At 54.9% G+C, this 18,666-nt stretch overlaps 1 protein-coding gene across 27 annotated transcripts in view; it reads right to left on the reverse strand.

Moving 5' to 3' along the window:
- The window catches only part of ZMIZ1 (zinc finger MIZ-type containing 1), a 244,059-nt gene that overhangs the window by 32,518 nt on the left and 192,875 nt on the right, over window positions 1–18,666 (reverse strand). For all 27 annotated transcript variants that reach the window (XM_074001695.1, XM_045400016.3, XM_045400015.3 and 24 more), the window contains one exon: window positions 4,581–4,725. In XM_074001695.1, the coding sequence (XP_073857796.1) occupies window positions 4,581–4,725 (145 nt within the window). The remainder of the gene's footprint in view (window positions 1–4,580; window positions 4,726–18,666) is intronic.

An 18,666-nucleotide genomic window follows, 5' to 3' on the forward strand; every position in this document is an offset into this window, starting at 1 on the left:
TTTGGCCATGAATAAGCACCTAAGAGTCTGATGGCACCCAGCTGAGGATCAGGGGAATTAGGACCGGTCCATGGGCTACCAGTGTGCCAGGCTCCTGCCACTATTACTCCCCTTCTACAGAGAAGGAAACCGAGGCACAAGGAGGGTAAGTAACTGGCCAGTTACCCAGCTAGAATATGGCCCAGTTGAAACTCAAGGCCCGGCAGCCTGGCTCCAGGGCCTGTTCCCCCATCTGCTATACCCAGGGGATGCCAGGGGTCCTCCCGCCCAGAAGCCTCTCCATTGGGGTTCGTAAATCCCGTACCTAGAAGAAGGAGGATGGCACCTGCACCTCTGGATCTTGGAGGCTTCCCCAGCCCTAGCGAGTTTTGATTGTAATCAAATTAACAGCATAAACAAGATTTATTAGGCCCTTAATTACCTTTGCAACACTGATTTGCATAAGGACAATGTGCTAATCACAAATGGCTTTTTTAACCACTCATTAAAAATCTGGAAGAAGGAGGCAGAAAGACTTCATTGGCTTCAAGTCCAGGTCACTGCAGGGACTTGGAAGGTGTCCTACTTGCCCAGGCGCTGGTCCTGGACCTTGCCAGGCCTGTCTGGCCGCCTTCTCTTGTATAGTATCCTGGACATCTGTGAATATAGACGGCAGCCCCACTGCAGCCAGTGATGAGGACAAAACGGAGTGAGCCTATAGACGTCCACAGACTGAGGATAATTAGTATTCCTCGTCACCACCCTTACCCTCAGAAATGGCTGCGGGGCTACGGCAGCCTGACCCTTTCCTGACATCCTGCTCATGCGGCACCATGTCCCCCACCAGCAGGGAACCACGAGGCCAAGAGGTCAAGGGTCTTGCTGGGAGGCACAGCATTTGTGTGGAAGAACGCAGGCCCTGACTCATAGCCTCATGCCGCAGTACCAAAGCTCTGCAGCCTGCAGCAGACATGATTGTGACACCCGAGCTCTCCAAATATGATAGTCACCAGGGACCCTCTAGGCATCTGCCGTCCCTCGAGGCAGGGCGGGACTGCAAGTACCCAGGCTCCAGGCTCCCTCATCCTCTCCCATTTGTTTGTCCTCAGAGCCTTCAGACAAGGACCCAGAGCCTTCAAACAGCCAGATACCTGCGGGCATTGAATCTCAACCATCCCAGTGCACCCAAGCTCGCCTTCGGTTCAATGTCTCCTTAATGAAAAGGCAAAAGGAGCTTCCTGCCTCCAAGTCATTCAATAAAATTATGGAGGATGACGGACTAAAACAGTTTGCTAATTGTGAAAGCGCTCAGTTTTCTTTTCCATTTTCTTTCCTTCTTGTTTGGGAAATTGCATTGAGGACTTAGGAGGTGATGGACCCCATTGCAGTTTCCCTGGAAATGAGGGATTTATCCTTTGTGAAATTCATAAAGGTTGCAAGGAGAGACTGTGTAACTTTCAATTGCCCAACCACAACGTGTCCTCGGAATAGCCTGGTGCTTGGAGAAGGAAGACGGGCTATACAATGGGAAACAGGTGAGCTGTGGATCAGAACCGATGACCCTCTTCCAAAAAGACCCTCCAAATCAGGTTAACAACTAGATACCACCTAGTTGATCCTGAAGGACTAGTTAAACAGCAGAGCCCTGTGCGCTGTTCAATGTCTTCCTCTGCCCTTTACTGGCTGTGTGTTCTGGGGCAAGTCACTTTCCCACTCTGGGCCCAGATTTCCCTCCAGTTCTGCCATTCAAAGTGTAGGATATTGTTTAGCAGGCCCCTCACCTCCCTGTGCTCCCACGAAGAAGCCACGCTCCACGGAACTGACTGGTTAGCCACCAGTAGTCAATGAGTCTTCCAGCCCACACGGCTTTCCTTTCTCCCACAGACCACTTAAGGCCCAAAGAGTAAGTGCCAGCCTGGTCTTCAAGCTCTTAGACCACTGGCTTTGCAATCTTGGTCCTTCTGTTAGATTTACAAAGAGCTGAGGCCATGATGGTGGAGGTAGCAGGGCACTGGGTGCTGGCCAGTGGCACTTTGGCCCATAATATTTCTTGGGAAAGCCAGCTTGAATTCATAATATGCACCTACCCCTCCCAGCCCAAGTCCTTCAAGGTCAAGACTCCCATCCTCTGGGCAGCCTCCTGACAGTCAGCCCTGTCCATTTTCCTCCATCTGAACCCCAAAGCCCAGTCTGCCTATCAATGAACTCTAGCCCTGCCCTGCTCTGCCAGATTCCAATGTAGCCCCAATGAGTCTTATTTCCCCAACTAGCTTGAGGCCGCTCCTCGAGCACAGAAATACCTCATCTCTGTTTAACCCTGGGACTGAACAACCTCATGCCTTAGCTCAACTCAGCTGGTAAAGGGTTGGCCGAGATCCAGATTTGTGGCTCTCTGTGACCTAAACAATCACGGTCAAGCAGGTCTGAGGCTGGTCCCTAGTGGGGAGCTGCAGGGTTCTGGCCCTCCATCAGCAACAACTTTACTAAAATAACTTGGAGGAGAGAAGCTTGGGAAGGTCATGACACGTGGGATGATGAGAGGAGGATAATTCTGGAGGGATGGACAGCTGGGCTAGAATTAATAAGGTAAAGCTTCCCGAGGGCAACTGCGAGATATGCTGCTTAAGTGAAATGCGGCTGCAGCCTGTACTCAGGGGCTTGCTTCAGATGAACACAAACTGTGGCTTTTAGCAAAGGGTACACAGAGGGAGGTGGAGGCAGGTTTTGTCTCTCTAGAGCAGCGGTCCTTAACCAAAGGTAAGACTCCCCTCAAATGTGGGAGGGTACTTTTGTTGTGATAATGCTTAGGGGAAGAGGCAGTCATCAGAACAATGGAGTGGGATTAACCAAGGGTGGGCATTAAAAAAAAAAAAACAAGGAACAGAGCGGGTAGGGACCAAGATGCTAAATGCCCTGCAAAGTCCTGCACGCTGAAAAATTACCCTGTGTCAGACAGGTGCAGTGGTGCATGCCTGTAATCACAGCACGTCGGGAGGCCAAGGTGGTAGGAATGTTTGAGCCCAGGAGTTCGAAACCAGCCTGGGCAACATAGCAAGACCCTATCTCCACAAAACTAAAAAGAAATAGCCAGGTGTAGTGGCACGTGGCTATGCTTCCAGCTACTCAGGATACTGAGGTGGGAAGATCGCTTGAGCCAAGGAGGTCGAAGCTGCAGTGAGCTATGACGGTGCCACTGCATTCCAGCCTGTCCAACAGGGTGAGACCCTGTCTGTTAAAAATAATAATAGGCCGGCATGGTAGCTCATGCCTATAATCCCAGCACTTTGGGAGGCTGAGGCAGGCAGACTGCTTGAGCTTAGGAGTTGGAGACCAGCCTGGGCAATGCCGTCTCTACTAAAAAAACAAAAAATTAGCCATGGGTGGTGGTGAATGGCTGGGGTCCTAGCTACTTGGAAGGCTGAGGTGGGAGGATCACTTGAGCCTGGGGGCGGAGGTTGCAGTGAGCCGGGATTGCATGGCTGCACTATAGCCTGGGCGACAGAACCAGATCTTGTCTAAAAAAAAAATAATAATAATAAAAGAAAAATTACCCTGTGTAAATGCACTAAGGAACACTGCTACAGAAGAGAAGCTTGGAGCTGCTCAGCAGCCAGACCCAGGGTCTGAGGAGGCAGTGCCCTTGGGTGGTGGCGGGCTTGCTATGGTACAAAGGGCTTATGACCAAGGCAGGCAACCACATGTCAGGGGCAATCAGGCCCAGGGAGGGCACTGGACATGATGAGCACTAAGGTCCTTTCCAGCTCAAAAAGTCAACAAGCCTCTAATTCGATTTATAAAGCGTGGCTGACACCCAAGCTCCCAGCAGCGCCTCGATGGTGCGACCCAGGTCTGCCTGCAGTGTGCTCTGGGCTGCAGGTCCCTCAGTCAGGCTGGATAATGAGAGCCGAGCTCTGACTGCAAATGCCCCTCCTGATCATTAGCGGGGACACACACAGGGGAGAGGAGACAGCATGACAGGCCCTGTTGTTGCAGGGTCAGCCTGCAGAGCGCTCAGAGAGCATCCCCAGCTCAGCAAGGGACTCGAAAGATAATTAACTGGGGGAATCGCCAGTCCTAGCCACGTCTCCTTCTGAGGCTGACACAGGTAGACTGGACAATCCCTTGGTGCTGTCAGCCTCCAGCAAACCCATGCCTGCCTGTGACCCTGGGCTTCTGGTGGACCCAGCCCAGTCTTGGCTTCAGGGTGGCTGGCCTGGGCTGGCTCTGTCCCCATCTTGGCTGGAATCACCAGCCCCGTGGCCTTCCTGAGACCCCTGCCAGCCCCTGGTTTCTCTGGGGTTGCCCAATACCCTGGTCAAGAAAGAGGGAAGGTGCTGAGCTCAGAATTTCTAACCTTCTGCCGGAAGCCTAGAACCAGAAGAAAAACAGCCTCCACCAAAGTGGCAAACTTAGTGCTCTCAACGTGTTTGAGAGGGAGAAACAGGGCTCACCCATGAAGATGTGAAAAAACAACTGCACCTTAGAAAATGCAACATTTTCAAGGCTGCACAGAGGCCCCCACCCCAGGGACACGTCCAAGGAGATCTGAGACCAGAGGAGTGTCTGCTCAGCGCCTGCCCCCATGGCACCCACTCACTTACCTGTGTGACAGAGTGGGTTTCATGGAGCTCATGGAGCTGAGGGGGGGCTGCATGGGGAGTTTCCCAGGGGGATCACTCTGGCGGCTCTTCTGATGTCGGAGCAGCAGCAGGCGGCCAAGCTCTTCGCACCAGGAGGACAACAGGGCTGCAGGAAGGACAGGATGGTCAGTGGCTGCTTGTTCATTACGCCCTGCCACACCGAGACCCCTCCCCAACCCTCCCCAGACTGGGTGCTATCCATGCTGGTTTTGCTCCCAGATTCGTGTGACACCAGAAGACTTAGCCTTCTTTGGAGGCCTCAGTGGTCTCAACTGTAGAATGGGACTGACACCCTTGAAGGAGAATACAAAAGCTTCTGTCGTGAAGAGAAGGTCAGAATGACCCACGTGCGGGAAGTAGTCGTCCGAGGCAGCAAAGACGGGGAGAGTCAGAATGATGGGAAGGATGGCAGAGATGGTGCCAAGAGGAAACTGGAGGAGTGAGGGGGCCTGACATGGACCTTGAGACAGCGCAAGCTTAGCAGCTGCCTGCCACCCCAGATCCCTCAGGGAAGCCCACCCCCTCACAATTTGATCAGAGGCAAAGTGTGGCTTCTCCCCATGTGTGGGCTCAAAAATCACAAGGTTTGAACAAAATCTTGGAATCTGCTGATAACCTAGGAGTGTCTGCAGAGCTGTCCCTGAAAGTCCTGCCCAGAAACTGGCCCCCTAGGACACCCCTTCTGGTCACACCCACGGTTGGTCCCTGCTCTACCGGACACAAACGCCTAGGAGGACAAAGGATGTCCAGAGCAGAGGGTAGCCGGGGTGGTGGGGGCCAAGCAGGAGGCAGCCAGGGGTGCCCAAGGCAGGAGAATGGAGCAGCCATCCACATCCGGGATGAGAGAGCCCCCACATGAACTGGGGACTGGGGAAAACTGCCATTTTCTTTCACTGTTCACTGTCCCCATGTGACCACAGGAGCTAAAAGCGCCCCCTAGGCCAGCATGTCTCAGCCTGGGCTGTCCAGCGTGTCTCAGCTGGCCCGTCCTCCTGAAGTACATGACGAAGCTGAGGGCTGGGGGAACTGGCTGCGCTCAGTCACCAACTTGCTGTGGTGTGGACTCCAGGAGCCCACAGACTCTGGGCCTCAGCTTGCTTAGAGGTAAAAAGGAGTAATGCCAGGCTGCAGGGAGGGACAGATGGGGGCCTGCTGGGTCTGTGGAACTGCTGGACAAAGGGTGGCCACACCTCAGCTGATGCCCTACTCCTGCTGGGAGTGACCTGAGCGTTACGGAAGTAGTCGATGGGCAAGAGTGACCAGGCATCTTTTGAATCACAACTGCTCAGCCACTCGGCTGGGTGCAAAGCCGACTCCACATTTCAAGGGTCTCCCATCTGGACGCTGCACAATGTGCTTCTGCATCCTTTTTTTTCTCGACCATCTAGGACATCATTAGCTATTATTATCCTCATTCTACAGACGAGTAGACGGGGGCCCAGTCAAGCAAAGCTACTCACAGTAACCACGGCCAGAGTCGGCAGGGACAGAGACAGTGCTCCTGCCCCTAGCCCCACACCCTGGTGGTAGAGCCTGAGACCAGACCAGAAGGTGGGAAGGAGGTGAAAGCCTTCAGAAGGCAAAATCCTAGGTGTTCACAGCCCCCCAGCCCCTCAGACTCAAGGAACCCCTCAGGCCTGTTCTACGCCACCATGTTGGGCAGGCACTGGTGGAAGACGCCCATATGCACAATGACTGGGAATGGCTGGGTAGGCTGCCATCCCAAGCCGCCCAGATCCTGGACAGGGTTCCCGTCAGCCCAAAGCCCTGAAAAGTCACCAGGGCCGCTTGCTCCATCTGCTCGGCTTGTGTGGTACACAAAGATGCCCAACCAAGAAGGCAAGCAGGGGCCGTGGTCCCCAAGAGGGCCCCTGTTTCTCCCTCCAGGAGGGGGCCTGGTGGATGAGCTAAGTCTTAAAAGATGTATCCTGCCCCACTGTGGGGTCACCTATGCCAGCACCCTCAAAGGAGGGCAGTATGAGAGAAGAGACACTCTCCCCAGCATGTGTGTCTGCCCAGAAACCAACAAACACCCCTATGTGGGTGTCCAGCACACATCTGCTGCAGCTGGAGAGGCAGCCTATTCAAGGAGGCCAGGACAGACAAAAACGAGCCTCCAGCCCACTCCATCCTTCTCCCAGGCCCCTAGGTACCGCCTCTCGTGCGGGGACACTGGGCATCTGGAAACTCATTTGCACGCCAAGCACGAGGCCCGCTGGATCGCAGCGAAGGAGGGATCGCTCCACTGCCAGCACAAAGGACGGCCACAGATGGTGCCGCCTGCTGCCCGCCCCACCCCTCCTAGCCCTCGCTCCTCCTGGGGGCTGGACTGCCATGCAGGGGGCGGAGGCACCACGGGGGAATCGGGGCTTTCCTCCAATGTCATGGACCACCCCCTGCTCGGCCAAGGACAGCCCTTGTCCTCCTGCCCCTAGTGGAGTGGTTTCCGTAAAGGGAATAAAGGCAGGTTGGCTGTGTGACAGGGCCTTGCTGTACAGTCTGGCATGCTGCAAACAGGCGTGATATGTGGATCAGCCAGCCACAAAGGCCACTTTCCTACAACCAAGAGGTGGTGGGGGGATGGGGAGTCACCACCCCTCACCCCTGAGGTGGGTGAGCACAGAGGCCACGCTGGCAGCCCCATGCGGGGCGGTGAATGTTGTGCGTGTTCTCCTTATGGTGCAAACCAACACAAGTTGTTCCGAGGCAAACGTGGGTTAATGACAACGCCTGGGAATTCGCAGCCAAAAAGGGAGTCTGGGCACTATCAAGAGAACCAGGAGGGCTGACGGGGACAGACAGAGGCAGGCAGGGGATTACGCAAGGACAGACAGAGTGACACCAGCTGGGCAGGTGTCTGAGTGTGCCTGGATTTTGGCCGTCACTCACACGTCTGAACTGGGAAGCCTGTCTGCTCTAATTAGGCGGGGCTGGCCTGCATGCCTCTTTGACCTGCATGCCTTTGGTCTGTGTACTTGCTAGGATGGCGAAAACAGTCCCAGGGTGAGTGGGAGAGACGGGAGGACCTGGTGTGGTGTGCGCAGAGCATACCAGGCAATGGGAGGGCAGTTTCAGTCCTGACCTGAGTCCCTCTCTGCTGCAGGCAGGGTCGAGTACCTTCTACTGCCTGAGCAACCAACATGGCCAGTCTGTCCCTTTGTCCTGTGGGCCCCACATACCACTGGTAAGAGAGCTGGCCCCAAATGCCCCTTTTCATACAGAGGACCCCAGTTTTCAAATTAAAATGGCAGCTAGGACCCAATGTCCCTTTCCCCCTTCATAAAATGCAGCTTGCTTGGGCCCAGGACAGCCTTGGCCAGTACATGTGACTACCTCTCTCCCACAGATGGGTGACGACTGGCCTCCTGCCTGGTGCTCCCACGGTGGGAGGCCCATGTACACATCACGTGCACAGCTGTCAATGAATGCCATTAGACCCACAGCCACCCTCCAAGGGGCTAAGCAATTGGCAGTGAGATACTCCAAAGCCTGCCAAGGGGCGTGAAGAGGAATTTTAGCTCCACCGTGCAAACTTTCTGGGCCGCTTCCAATCTGGGGTGTCAACATGGAGAGGCCTTCTGCCTGTCAGAAACCAAGAAGCAGGGGCTGGGCATGATGGCTCACACCTGTAATCACAGCACTTTGGGAGGCTGAGGCGGGCAGATCACTTGAGGTCAGGAGTTCGAGACTAACCTGGCCAATATAATGAAATGCTGTCTCTACTAAAAATACAAAAATTAGCCAGGCATGGTAGCCAGCACCTCTAATCTCAGCTACTCGGGAGGCTGAGCACAAGAATTGCTTGAACTCGGGAGGTGGAGGCTGCAGTGATCTGAGATCGTGTCACTGCCCTCCAGCCTGGGCAACAGAGCAAGACTCCATTCCCCTCCAAAAAAGAAAGAAAGAAAGTGAAAAGAAACCAAGAAGCAGGAGGGGCTGTTGGGAGCAGAGGTTCAGCCATAGAAAGGGGGTTGGGGTCAGGAGGGGGCCTGCGGAGCTGGCCACAGAGGCCCATGGGACTACCCACTGTCAGTCATGCTGACAGCATGGCTATGGCAGTGCCCATTGCCCCCTCTCCTCCAGCAAGATCTCTGATGGGTAACAGCCTTTCTTGGGGAAGGAGAAATAGAGGCACAACCGGCTGCAAATGTACTGCTTCTGACCCCTAAACAAATCCCCTCTCCCCCATCACCCAAGGCAGCAGAGTTTTAACAAGCAGGTGCTGAGCTGGGTGCAGGCACCCCAGAAACTGGGCTCTCAGGCTCCTCACCAAGCCCCATCCCCTGTCGTCCTCTCCAGCCTGTGCAGGGGCCAGTGCCGAGGACCTTGGGGACTTCTAGCTCATCTCATGGTGACCACAGCTGGGGTTGGGATAGCAGCAGGGAATCCCCCCAGCTGCCAACGCTGAGCCTTAATCCAGAATTCCAAGCACTCCTCAAACGTCTCAGCATAAAACGTATAAGCATGCACCACCCAACCTGTCTAAAGTGAACCCACTGGGCTCCCCTCACCTCTCCAAACTGCATCCTTGTGACCAGACTCCCTCACCTCGATCCATTCTCACCTTCAGTACCAAAGTGTTCTATCACTCACCCAACGTTCATTCAACACCAGCTGCTGAGCACCTACTGTGTGCTGGCGGTACTGCGGTGAACAGGCGACGTTAGCACCCCTGCTGAAACCGCACATGGCCTCCACTGCTGAGTCCGAACCACTTAAGATGACGTGCAAAGCTCTGCAGGCTGGAAGTCTTGGCACCCATCGCTCCTGACCTCAGCAGGCAGCTACCACCCTGTGGTTCAGGGCAAGGGACTCTAAAAGTCTGGATTCAAAAACTCATTCCCTTCATAGCTATGTGACCTTGGGCAAATGACACAACCTCTCTGGGCTTCAGTTTATCTACCAAATGTTAATGCTTACTCTTTGGGGTTATTGTGCTTTTTTTTTTTTTTTTTTTTGAGACAGTCTTGTTCTGTCACCTAGGCTAGAGTACAGTGGTGCAATCTTGGCTCACTGCAACATCTGCCTCCTGGATTCAAGAGATTCTTATGCCTCAGCATCCCGAGTAGCTGGGACCACAGTTGTGCACCAATCATGCCTGGCTAATTTTGGGTGTGTATACATTTTTGGTAGAGATGGAGTTTTGCCATGTTGGCCAGGCTGGTTTTGAACTCCTGGCCTCAAGCGATCCACCCACCTCGGCCTCCTAAAGTACTGGGATTACAGTCATGAGCCACTGAGCCCAGCCTTATTGTGCAATTGAATGACACTAACACCTACAAAGTGTTTAAAAGCGTCTGGCATGTAGTTAGCACGAAGAGCCTCTCAGTGCCGTGTGTGCTCTGCTTGTAGCAGGCAAGAGTCTTCCAGACAGGAGATGGCCTCTTTCATAAGTCTCCTATGCCCAGCAGGCTCCAGGCTCACCTCTCTATGCGCCAGCCCCTCAGGACACCCCACGATTTCACACCTCTTTCCTTACAGAACTTGCACTTCTTTAAGGCTCATCTCTAATGGTGCTTCCTCCAGTTTCCCATCTATAAAATGAGTTTAACAGGAGCTGCCTGCTTCACTGCATATGGGGTGTAAATTAGTGTTGCCAACCAACTCCAGTGATATCCAAGTAGAAGCCAGCAAGTGTGCAGGATGGGCAGAGGGCCAAGGACCCTCACCAATCCCTGCGACCCCATACCCACCTCTGCATCCCGTAACGCTGAGAGGGCTGCTGAGGCACAGCCTGAAACTAACCCACAAGACCTGATCCCAGTTGTCTGTTACGGTGTAACACCTTGAGCAAGTGACTTAACCTTCCTGCACCTTAGTTTCCTCATCTCCTAGGGTAGCCATACGGATGGGACTGCGTTACCTCCATGAAGCACAGGCGAGCCAGGCACACAAATCTCTACATGTGCTCATTATGCCACGAATGGCATTACTGCCTTGGTCGGTAGAGAAGAGACCAACAGGATGGTCCTGGGACCTTGTATCTCTGCTTCTGATCACAGAGCAGAGGGCGAGACAAAGGCCCTGGGCAGGCACGAAGCTCCAGAAGTTCATGGAGATGGTGGGGGCCCTGAGCAGATGAGCAGGCCTGTGTGCTCATTTGGCACACATGTTGCACAGGGCCCCTTCCCCCTGCCTCCTTCCGAGCTGCCTGGGGGTAGAATGAGGACATCGAGTGTCCTGCTCTGAGACACAGGAAGCAAAAATCAATTCCCCATTTGGAGGCAGCTGTGCCTCTGCTTCAGCTGGTGGCAAGGCGCCGGTGGCCCTGGAGGGAAGGCATTACTTTTTCTTTCTCTAGGACACCCCATGGGACTCCCACAGCAGCCCCTTAATAGTGGCCATCTTTTGTGGGGGTAGCGAGGACAGTTCCCCAGGATCCAGAACAGCCAAGACCCAGGTCCAACATCCCCCTTGACCCCCTCTAGGATCCTGCCTTTTAGTAGCCAAGATCCAGACAGTCACTGCCACATCCGCAGTGAAGCAGCAGCCCTGAGGGGCCAGCAGAAGGGAGAGTTGACCTCAGCAGAAGGGACAGTTGACCTCATGTTCCTGTTGCCTGCACTAGTCTTTGTGGCATCTCCAGGAAGTCCACTCCACACCAGGTGTGACTTAACCAAGATCACTGACAAGCAGCACATGTCCTCTAGTGGCGCTGTGCCATGGTGTGATCGGTGGCACAGTCTTCCTTCTTAGTGGCATATAAAATAATGGTGTGTGTGACCAGGAGTGGTATATTCTATAAATGGGACCCAGTGGATATGTCTAAGGGCCCTGCACCAGCTGCACCCGAGGATGCTATGGTGAAGACAGCACCAACACTAGCAGGTGACCCTGTGGTCACTCATCTGAAACAGAAATGGGAGTGAACAAGCACACTAGCTCTGAGGATCAGGAGGGGACCAGGCAGGAGGGCACCGAGGAAGAGCCAACTTCCCAACATTTGCTTCCCCAAGACCTTTCCAGCAACTCCCCTGTAGCCAGCAGCTCCCATATTGTCTGTCCTTTAAGGGGAAAAATGAAACCAGATGTCGGGTGAGGCAGGCCTGAGTGGGGATGCCGGGGCAGCTCATCCTGGCTTGCTCGGGCGTGCCCTCCCCAGGGGCAGTGACAGGCCCTGTATTTGCCCCTGTACCTGCAGCTCAAAGCAGCACGGAGGCCCAGGACTGGCTGACCAAATGAGGAGGCGAGAGGCAGAGGAGTGCAGTCCTAGTTCAGGAATCGCCTGAGTGCCAGGTGAGGAGGGTGGAGCTGTATTGTCTAGACAGGCCGAGTGACCAGCTTTTGTTAGCATCGATCAGGTCAGGTGTCATGGGGAGCAGGTATGCTCACCTGGGCACCTGGGAAAAGCTTCCTCCTTGCCAGTCTGCACTTGGCTTGAAAAGGAACAAGAAAGCAGAGGCAGCCATGGTAGCCACAGGGAAAGAGGTGCTCCTGGTGGAGCCAGGCAAGGGGAGGTGCGGACAGTGAGAGGCCTGGGATGCTTGCTCCTGGTAAGATCCGGCAGTCAGGAATGGATGAGAGCAGCAGTGGGGCGCAGGGGGAGGCTGGGAGGGATGAGAGACCGTCTGGAGGAGGGAACAGAAGCCTGGATGTACAGGTGGGCGGGATGTCATCGAGCACACTGCAGCCTGGGGAAGCCACACGCAAAATGAAACAAAGGCCTAAGTATCAAAGAGCATCTTAGCAGCTAAAAGGCTGCTGGAGAACAGAGGAAGTATGTGTATGGGTGGGGAGGGGAGCTGGGAGGGGTGCTTCTGAGACCCAGGAGACCCCCAGGGATGGGGCAGCACTCAGAGGGGCTGGGGAAGAGCCCTGTGAAGCAGAGGCAGCAGCATCTTGAAGCAGGGCCCTCTCATCCTCAAAACATGCCCTGGCAGGTGGCAAGTAGGGTTCATGATTCCATAAAAATATGAATGATACATTTTCAGATGCTTCCATCCCATGAGCTTACAAAAGGTCACACAAGACCCTCTGAAGTGGCAGCAGCAGTGAGAGTGGTGCCACTCCCCAGCGGGGGAGGCCGTGGGCATGGGAGCTACAGGGGCTTGCCCGTTGAGTCAGGGGCAGGAGAGCCAGGCCCCCACTCTTTCCCCTCTGACATGTCACAGGTTCCTGCTCCCACATCCACGAGAATCCCAGGGAGCACCTCAAGCTGCCTCAGGAAGACAGGCCCCTCCCTGTCCCACCCGCTGGTCACCACATCCTGATGATCTTTGCAGTCTGTTCCCGTTGCTCCTTGCCTGCTCCAATCTAATAACCTTCTGCAGCCCTGCCGGTTCTCCCTGAATTATGACAACAGCATCCTGTCATTCATCTCCATCTCCAAACCTGCCTCCTGCCAACCCACCCTCTGCAAGGCGGTCAGAGGACTTCTTCCACCCATGCATTCTGATCACCTCTTTCCAATCTGTGTCCCCACCCCAGAGGCTGCACAGGGCCTGGTAGATGGTAGTTGCTTGACAGATGCAGACACGAATCTTGCGCCGGGCTACCCAGGGGAATGCTGTGGTTCTCTGTAGCGACAGCACTCTGAGCCCCTGGGGCCACGATCGGATTCGGGGGCTTCACTTCTACAACCCTGGCACCCAGCACAGCGTTTAGCACACGCTATGCAGCCAACAGATGACTAACACACTGACATGAATCACAGCTAGAAATAACCCAATATGCTGAGACGACTGGGAGGGAAGGATAGACACTGAGACCCGGACAATGGGAGGAGTATCTGTGACCAGGCTCTCAGCGGCCTTTAAACCCACCAGCAGCTCCCCATTCCTGGGGACAGGAAACCAGCTTCAGAAACAGAGTTCTGAAAGGAATCTTATCAGGAATGTGTCCAGAGACTGGTGCTGTCCTCAAATAAAACCTACAACTGAGTCACATGACACCTGTTTCATGACATGCACAGTCACCCCAGTCACGGGGACAGGAGGTAAGCAGTTTACAGCAGCAATAGTTCACACAGCCTGGGGGCCAGCCACAGCCCTGATCATCCTCTGCTCAGGGGCCGGCATTGCTGTTCATGTTAGTGAGATGTTCCCAGCATCTCACCCAGGGCTCCCTGGAGATGGTGCTGCTCCTCCTGCTCCTGGGCCCAGGCCATGCCCCCCTACCCTCTGATCCTCCTCTTTCAGCTTCCAAACACAGGGTCCTGGGACCAGGGAAACCTGGGAGTTCAAGGCAGTGGGATCTCCTGAATATCCCTGGGACCCCAGGTTCTACAGCCACGCACAGAAAAGAAGGGGTGGTGAGGGCTTGGGAGGGGCGGGAGAGTGCAGCGGACACAGGGGCTTGAGTCAACACAGGCCTGGACTCCTCATCACATCTCTAAAATGGACAGACACTAAGAGGAACCTCTCCTGCTCACTGGCCTGGTGTGAGGAACCACGAGGTGAAGGAAGGGCCCCTTTGTCAACACATGTGAGAGATGGCCCATCTCACACCAGAGTCCCACCTGGAAACCAAAAGCGGTAATATGCTATCTCCTGCCTCCAGGAGGCAGAGTGACCAAGAACACAAGCTCTGGAGCCAGGCTGCCTGGGTTCAAATCCCAGCTCAGCCACGTAGCAGCTGTGTGATCTTGGGTAAGTTACTTTAGCTCTCTGTGCTTTGGTTTTCCCTTCTGCAAAATGGGGATAACAAGTAGCACCTACCATCTAAATTACCATGAGGATTATTAAATAACTTACTATACATAGAATGTTGGTACAATGCCAGGCATGTAGAAAGCATTACATGGGAATAAACTGTTAGCACTGCTGTAGTATACATGTTCCCCTGGGATGGAGAGGGTGCCCCATTTCCCCACCTAAGTACTGTAAAAAAATTGCTCAAATAAAATACAATTTCTTTCACCCCTCTCCAAGACCATACAGATGCTCAGGAGTGCCCAGCCTCACACCACCCCTTCACACTGGGTGCTCCCTGGGGCAGACAGTGTCCCTTCCTCTACTGAACTGGGTGCTCCCCTAGCACCCAGCTGTGCCCACATCCAGACACCCCAGGCCCTCACAGAGCCACCCCGACAGCCACTCGCTTCTGACTCTGCTCTCAGGCCCAGCAGTGCTAGGAGGCTGGTCTAGGCAGACCCCTTCCTCCTCTGGAGCCTGTGGGTGCAGGGGCTGGGGGGGCTTTGCAGCTGTCCTCTCCACATTAGGAGGCCTGGGCGGTAGGCAGAGCCCAAGCCCCTCCTCAGCCCCATCCCACTGTGTCCAGAAGGAGGTGGGAGGCGGGCAGGACCTGGGATTCCTGCTCTGGCTGCTTTGCTCAAAACAGGAACGAGCGGTTTGACTCATGAGCCCTGAGAACAGGACTAGCCACAGAATTGTTACTCTGCCTGACTGGAGGCTGGGGCTCCGGGGCTGGACTTCCTGCCTGTAGATCCGCCACTGCTGGGTGCCCCAGAAATAGGAAAAGGGGCCTCCTCCCTGCCAGCTCTCTTGGGTCATCTCCTCCCAGGAGGAAACAGCACAGGAAGCACATGACCACAGAGACTCGCAGTCCTCGGGCCGGGGGCAGTGACCGCTGGGCCCCAGGAGACCAGGGTTGGCTCTAGTGAGGCCACTGCACCATCAGTGCAACCTCGGGGCCACATGTGTGCTTCTGCAAGATGGGGCACCCCTTCTGGCCCGGCTCACCTTGCTGTGGATGATGAGGATCTAACGGGGCCGTGGGAACACACAGACCACCTTTTGGTTCTCCCAGCCGTGTGGTTCTTCCTGCTTCATTCAAACCTCCCAAGACCCAATTAGGATCCTGCCAAGGATGACACTACCTGTATTCCACAAAGGGGAAATCCAGGCCCAAGAAGGGATGATTCAAACAGTCACTCCACAGGACCACGACCCTGCCCACTGCTGGTATATGAAGGCCCCCCTTTCATGCCCATAATTCTGTGACATCACATCTGAGAGCAGGCGTATCCCCAGGAGACAGTTCTGTGCCTCCTGCCTGCCTCCCACTCCTAAGATTTGGTGCCAACCTCAGCTTCTTGAACCTCCTGTGTGACTGTGGGCAACTTCCTCCCCTCTCTGGGCCACATGTAAAAGACAGGGGGTGGGCACTGCTCCCTCAAGTCTGCGGCCCCTGAATCAGCCCTGGCCTCCAAGCAGAGTCATGTTTCTCAGGGCACAGGCCAGTCTCGACCTTGCCAGAGCATGACTTCTTCTCAATCCTGCAGGTGCTATGGGGTGAGCTGCCTGTCTGCACACTTGGAGTGGACTGCCTCTCCATGCCGCTAGCAGGGATTACAGATGGAAGTGGCTCCAGAGAGCTCACCCCGTCGAGCTGCTCTGTTGATCAAGGCCAAAGCCCAGAGAGTAGAGTAGATTCACTGAGGCCAAACAGCTGATGTGTGCAGGACTCTGAGGGTGACAGGGTCCCAGGAGAGTGGATGGGTGGGGAGCATCCTGAGGTCTCAGCTGCTGGGGCTGCTGAGGGGGTAGGCCTTCTCCTCGGTTATAGAAAACATCACTTCCGGGGCATTGTGAGTTGGACTCTGGTGGCCCTGACAGCTGACCCCTGGAACCTAAATCAGAGAGGTTTTCCTTGGGGGAAAATCTCACTCTCCTGAAGACTGATGGTATTGCTGCCTCAGCACCATCAGTAGCAAGCTGAACTGAGTTTTAGCTCCTCCTGGGTTTTCTAGATCATTCCCACGTTCTGTTCCCTGCACCTCCATCACCATCACTTGTGGGTAAGAAAGGCAAAAAAAAAAAAAAAAACAAAAAACAAAAAAAAAGGAGGAGTTGTCTGCTGGCGCTTGGGCTGCGAGTGACGCTATCCAACTCCGCCGCCCCCACCCCCAGTCCCCACACACGCTGAAGCCCTGTGCATAGGGAGGACCGGCTAGTTGGCTGGTGCAGCTGGCCTGGGATGTGCATGCCAGCTCCCCGCCCGGCCTACCCTGCCCACCCTGCCCTACCTGCTTCCCTGTGCTGGGCAAGTCCTGTATTCTCAGGTCCTATGGTCCAGTCTGGTTTGAGAGACGGCCTACAGCCTGTCCCTCCCTCTAGGAACGCTCCTCACACACGCCCGCCCCCTCTCCCCAAGGGCTGCCCGGGTTGGCAGGAGCTGGGAACTGGGAGCCTCGAGGCATGTGAACTCACCCTGGGAACTGAACTCCAGGGAACCTCGGAGCCGTCAGGGCTAGTTTTGTCAGCGCTGTTTCCCAAACCGGTTTGGCCATGCCTCACCCAGTGGAGGCTGGGCAGGATGCACAGACCCAAGATAAGACGCCAGACTAAAACCCCAGCCCAGAAAATTCCCTGCCACCTCACACTATCATCTGCAACTCAGGGGCCATCAAAGACACCCCAAAACAAGCTCAAGAGGGTGTTGTGCACAGAAACGGAATGCCCCTTTCTTTTTGGGGGTGCCCCAATAAATGCTTCTGCAAAGTGCCCCCTTAGTCCTACCGTGCACTTTTAGCTGAGAACAGCTCACAGGAGCTGTCACGACATACTGTGCCCTTGTGAGGGGCTGGCTCACACTTCCTCATTCCTCAGGCCCTCACAAGCCCCCCGGAGGTGGGGTAGTCACAGGTCACAGCCCCTATCTTGGAGAAACTAGATACTCCACTTCAGTGCACACCTGAGTGTGTGGCAGGCCAGGGCCAAGGCTGGTCTCTGTCATCTTACGCTAGGGATAAAAATTTGCTGGCAGCAGGGCAATGGCGGAGGAGCTCTAGACCACCTCAGCAGGAAATCAGGTAGCACTAATAGCAAAGCAAGCATGCTGGAGAGGGGAGAGGTGCCCTGAGGAGGGGGTGGGTAGTTACATTCCCCACATTCAGGGCCTCAGCAATGGGCCTCAGTCCTCCCTCCCCCAGCAACAGATTGAGGCCAAGAGGTACCCAAGAATGCACCAGTGTCCATGGTGAGGCGTGAGTGCCAAGTGCCTCTCGACCTCCATTTTGCCCCAAGGACCGCTGGGCAGGACAGAGGTAAGCTCAGAGGTGAGGTGACAAGGTCAGCCCACGCAGGGAGGTGAGGAGGCAGTCCCCAGGCTGGCCTGAGTCAACACTCCCACTGCATCTGCAAGGTGAGAACTGAGCCACACCCGCATGCCTGGGAACCATGGAGCCTGCACTCCAGCTCTCATTCCAGCAGGAGCCACCCCGGTGAGTGTTTTCCATTCCACATGTAATTTTTCCTCAGGGCTAAACACCACTGCTCCTTGCTGGCTCTCAGGGAGCTGGAAGGGTAACGAGGGGTTATGGGAATCAATTTCTTCCCTGCATAATTTACTTTTCTGAGGAGGTCCCCTCCTTACCCTTCCCAGCTGGGTGCAGGCAGTTTAGCTGTGTCCTCTCCCACCCGGCGTAAGAAGAAGTGGTTGGAGTGAGGCTGGGCCCTTCCTAGGGTCAGAAAGACCCTGGGGTCTACACATTATGGCTATCTGGACTTCACGGGCGGCAAGAGACCATGAGTTTGAGCACCGAGAGGCCTTGTCGTGTACTCCCTTGATTTGATTTGACCTCAACCCTTAGTGTTCAATTCCAAGTCCTTGGTTTTCCCTGCCAGTGACAACCTCCAGGACCCCTCAAGTGGCTTCATTCCACCCAGCCTGGGCTCATGAAACCAGAGTACAGGCTCTGTCCTGGGGGCCTGGTGCTGACACTAAGCCTTGGGGAGGTGGTGAGCCTAGGGCATCACTGTTTCTTACAAAGAAAAAACCCACAAAGCTTCTCAGACCTGAGGAGTGACTCAGGAGACGTGTGCCAAGGTAACAAGGGGCAGGAGAGGAACTGGGGTGGGCTGCACTTTGCTGGGTGATTCTGCTGACCAGACTCTACCATCTCGCCTCCAACCATTTGCACCCCCAACTCCACCCCATCCTTCCCTGCGTATAGTGCCTGACTTACTTGGTTAATTGCCAAGACTCTCAGGTTCTGGATGCAAGAAACTCAGAAGGCGATTTTTTCCTCTAACTCTGAGCTAGTGCACCTGAGGTCTAAACCCAGCAAAGACCGGAGCCATGAGGCCAGGCTCCACGCCAGCTGTGACCACTCTGGAAACAGGTGTTGTAAGTTCAGGCACGCACG

The sequence above is a fragment of the Macaca fascicularis genome, chromosome 9 (genome assembly GCF_037993035.2).
Source record: "Macaca fascicularis isolate 582-1 chromosome 9, T2T-MFA8v1.1".
Classification (NCBI taxonomy): domain Eukaryota; kingdom Metazoa; phylum Chordata; class Mammalia; order Primates; family Cercopithecidae; genus Macaca; species Macaca fascicularis.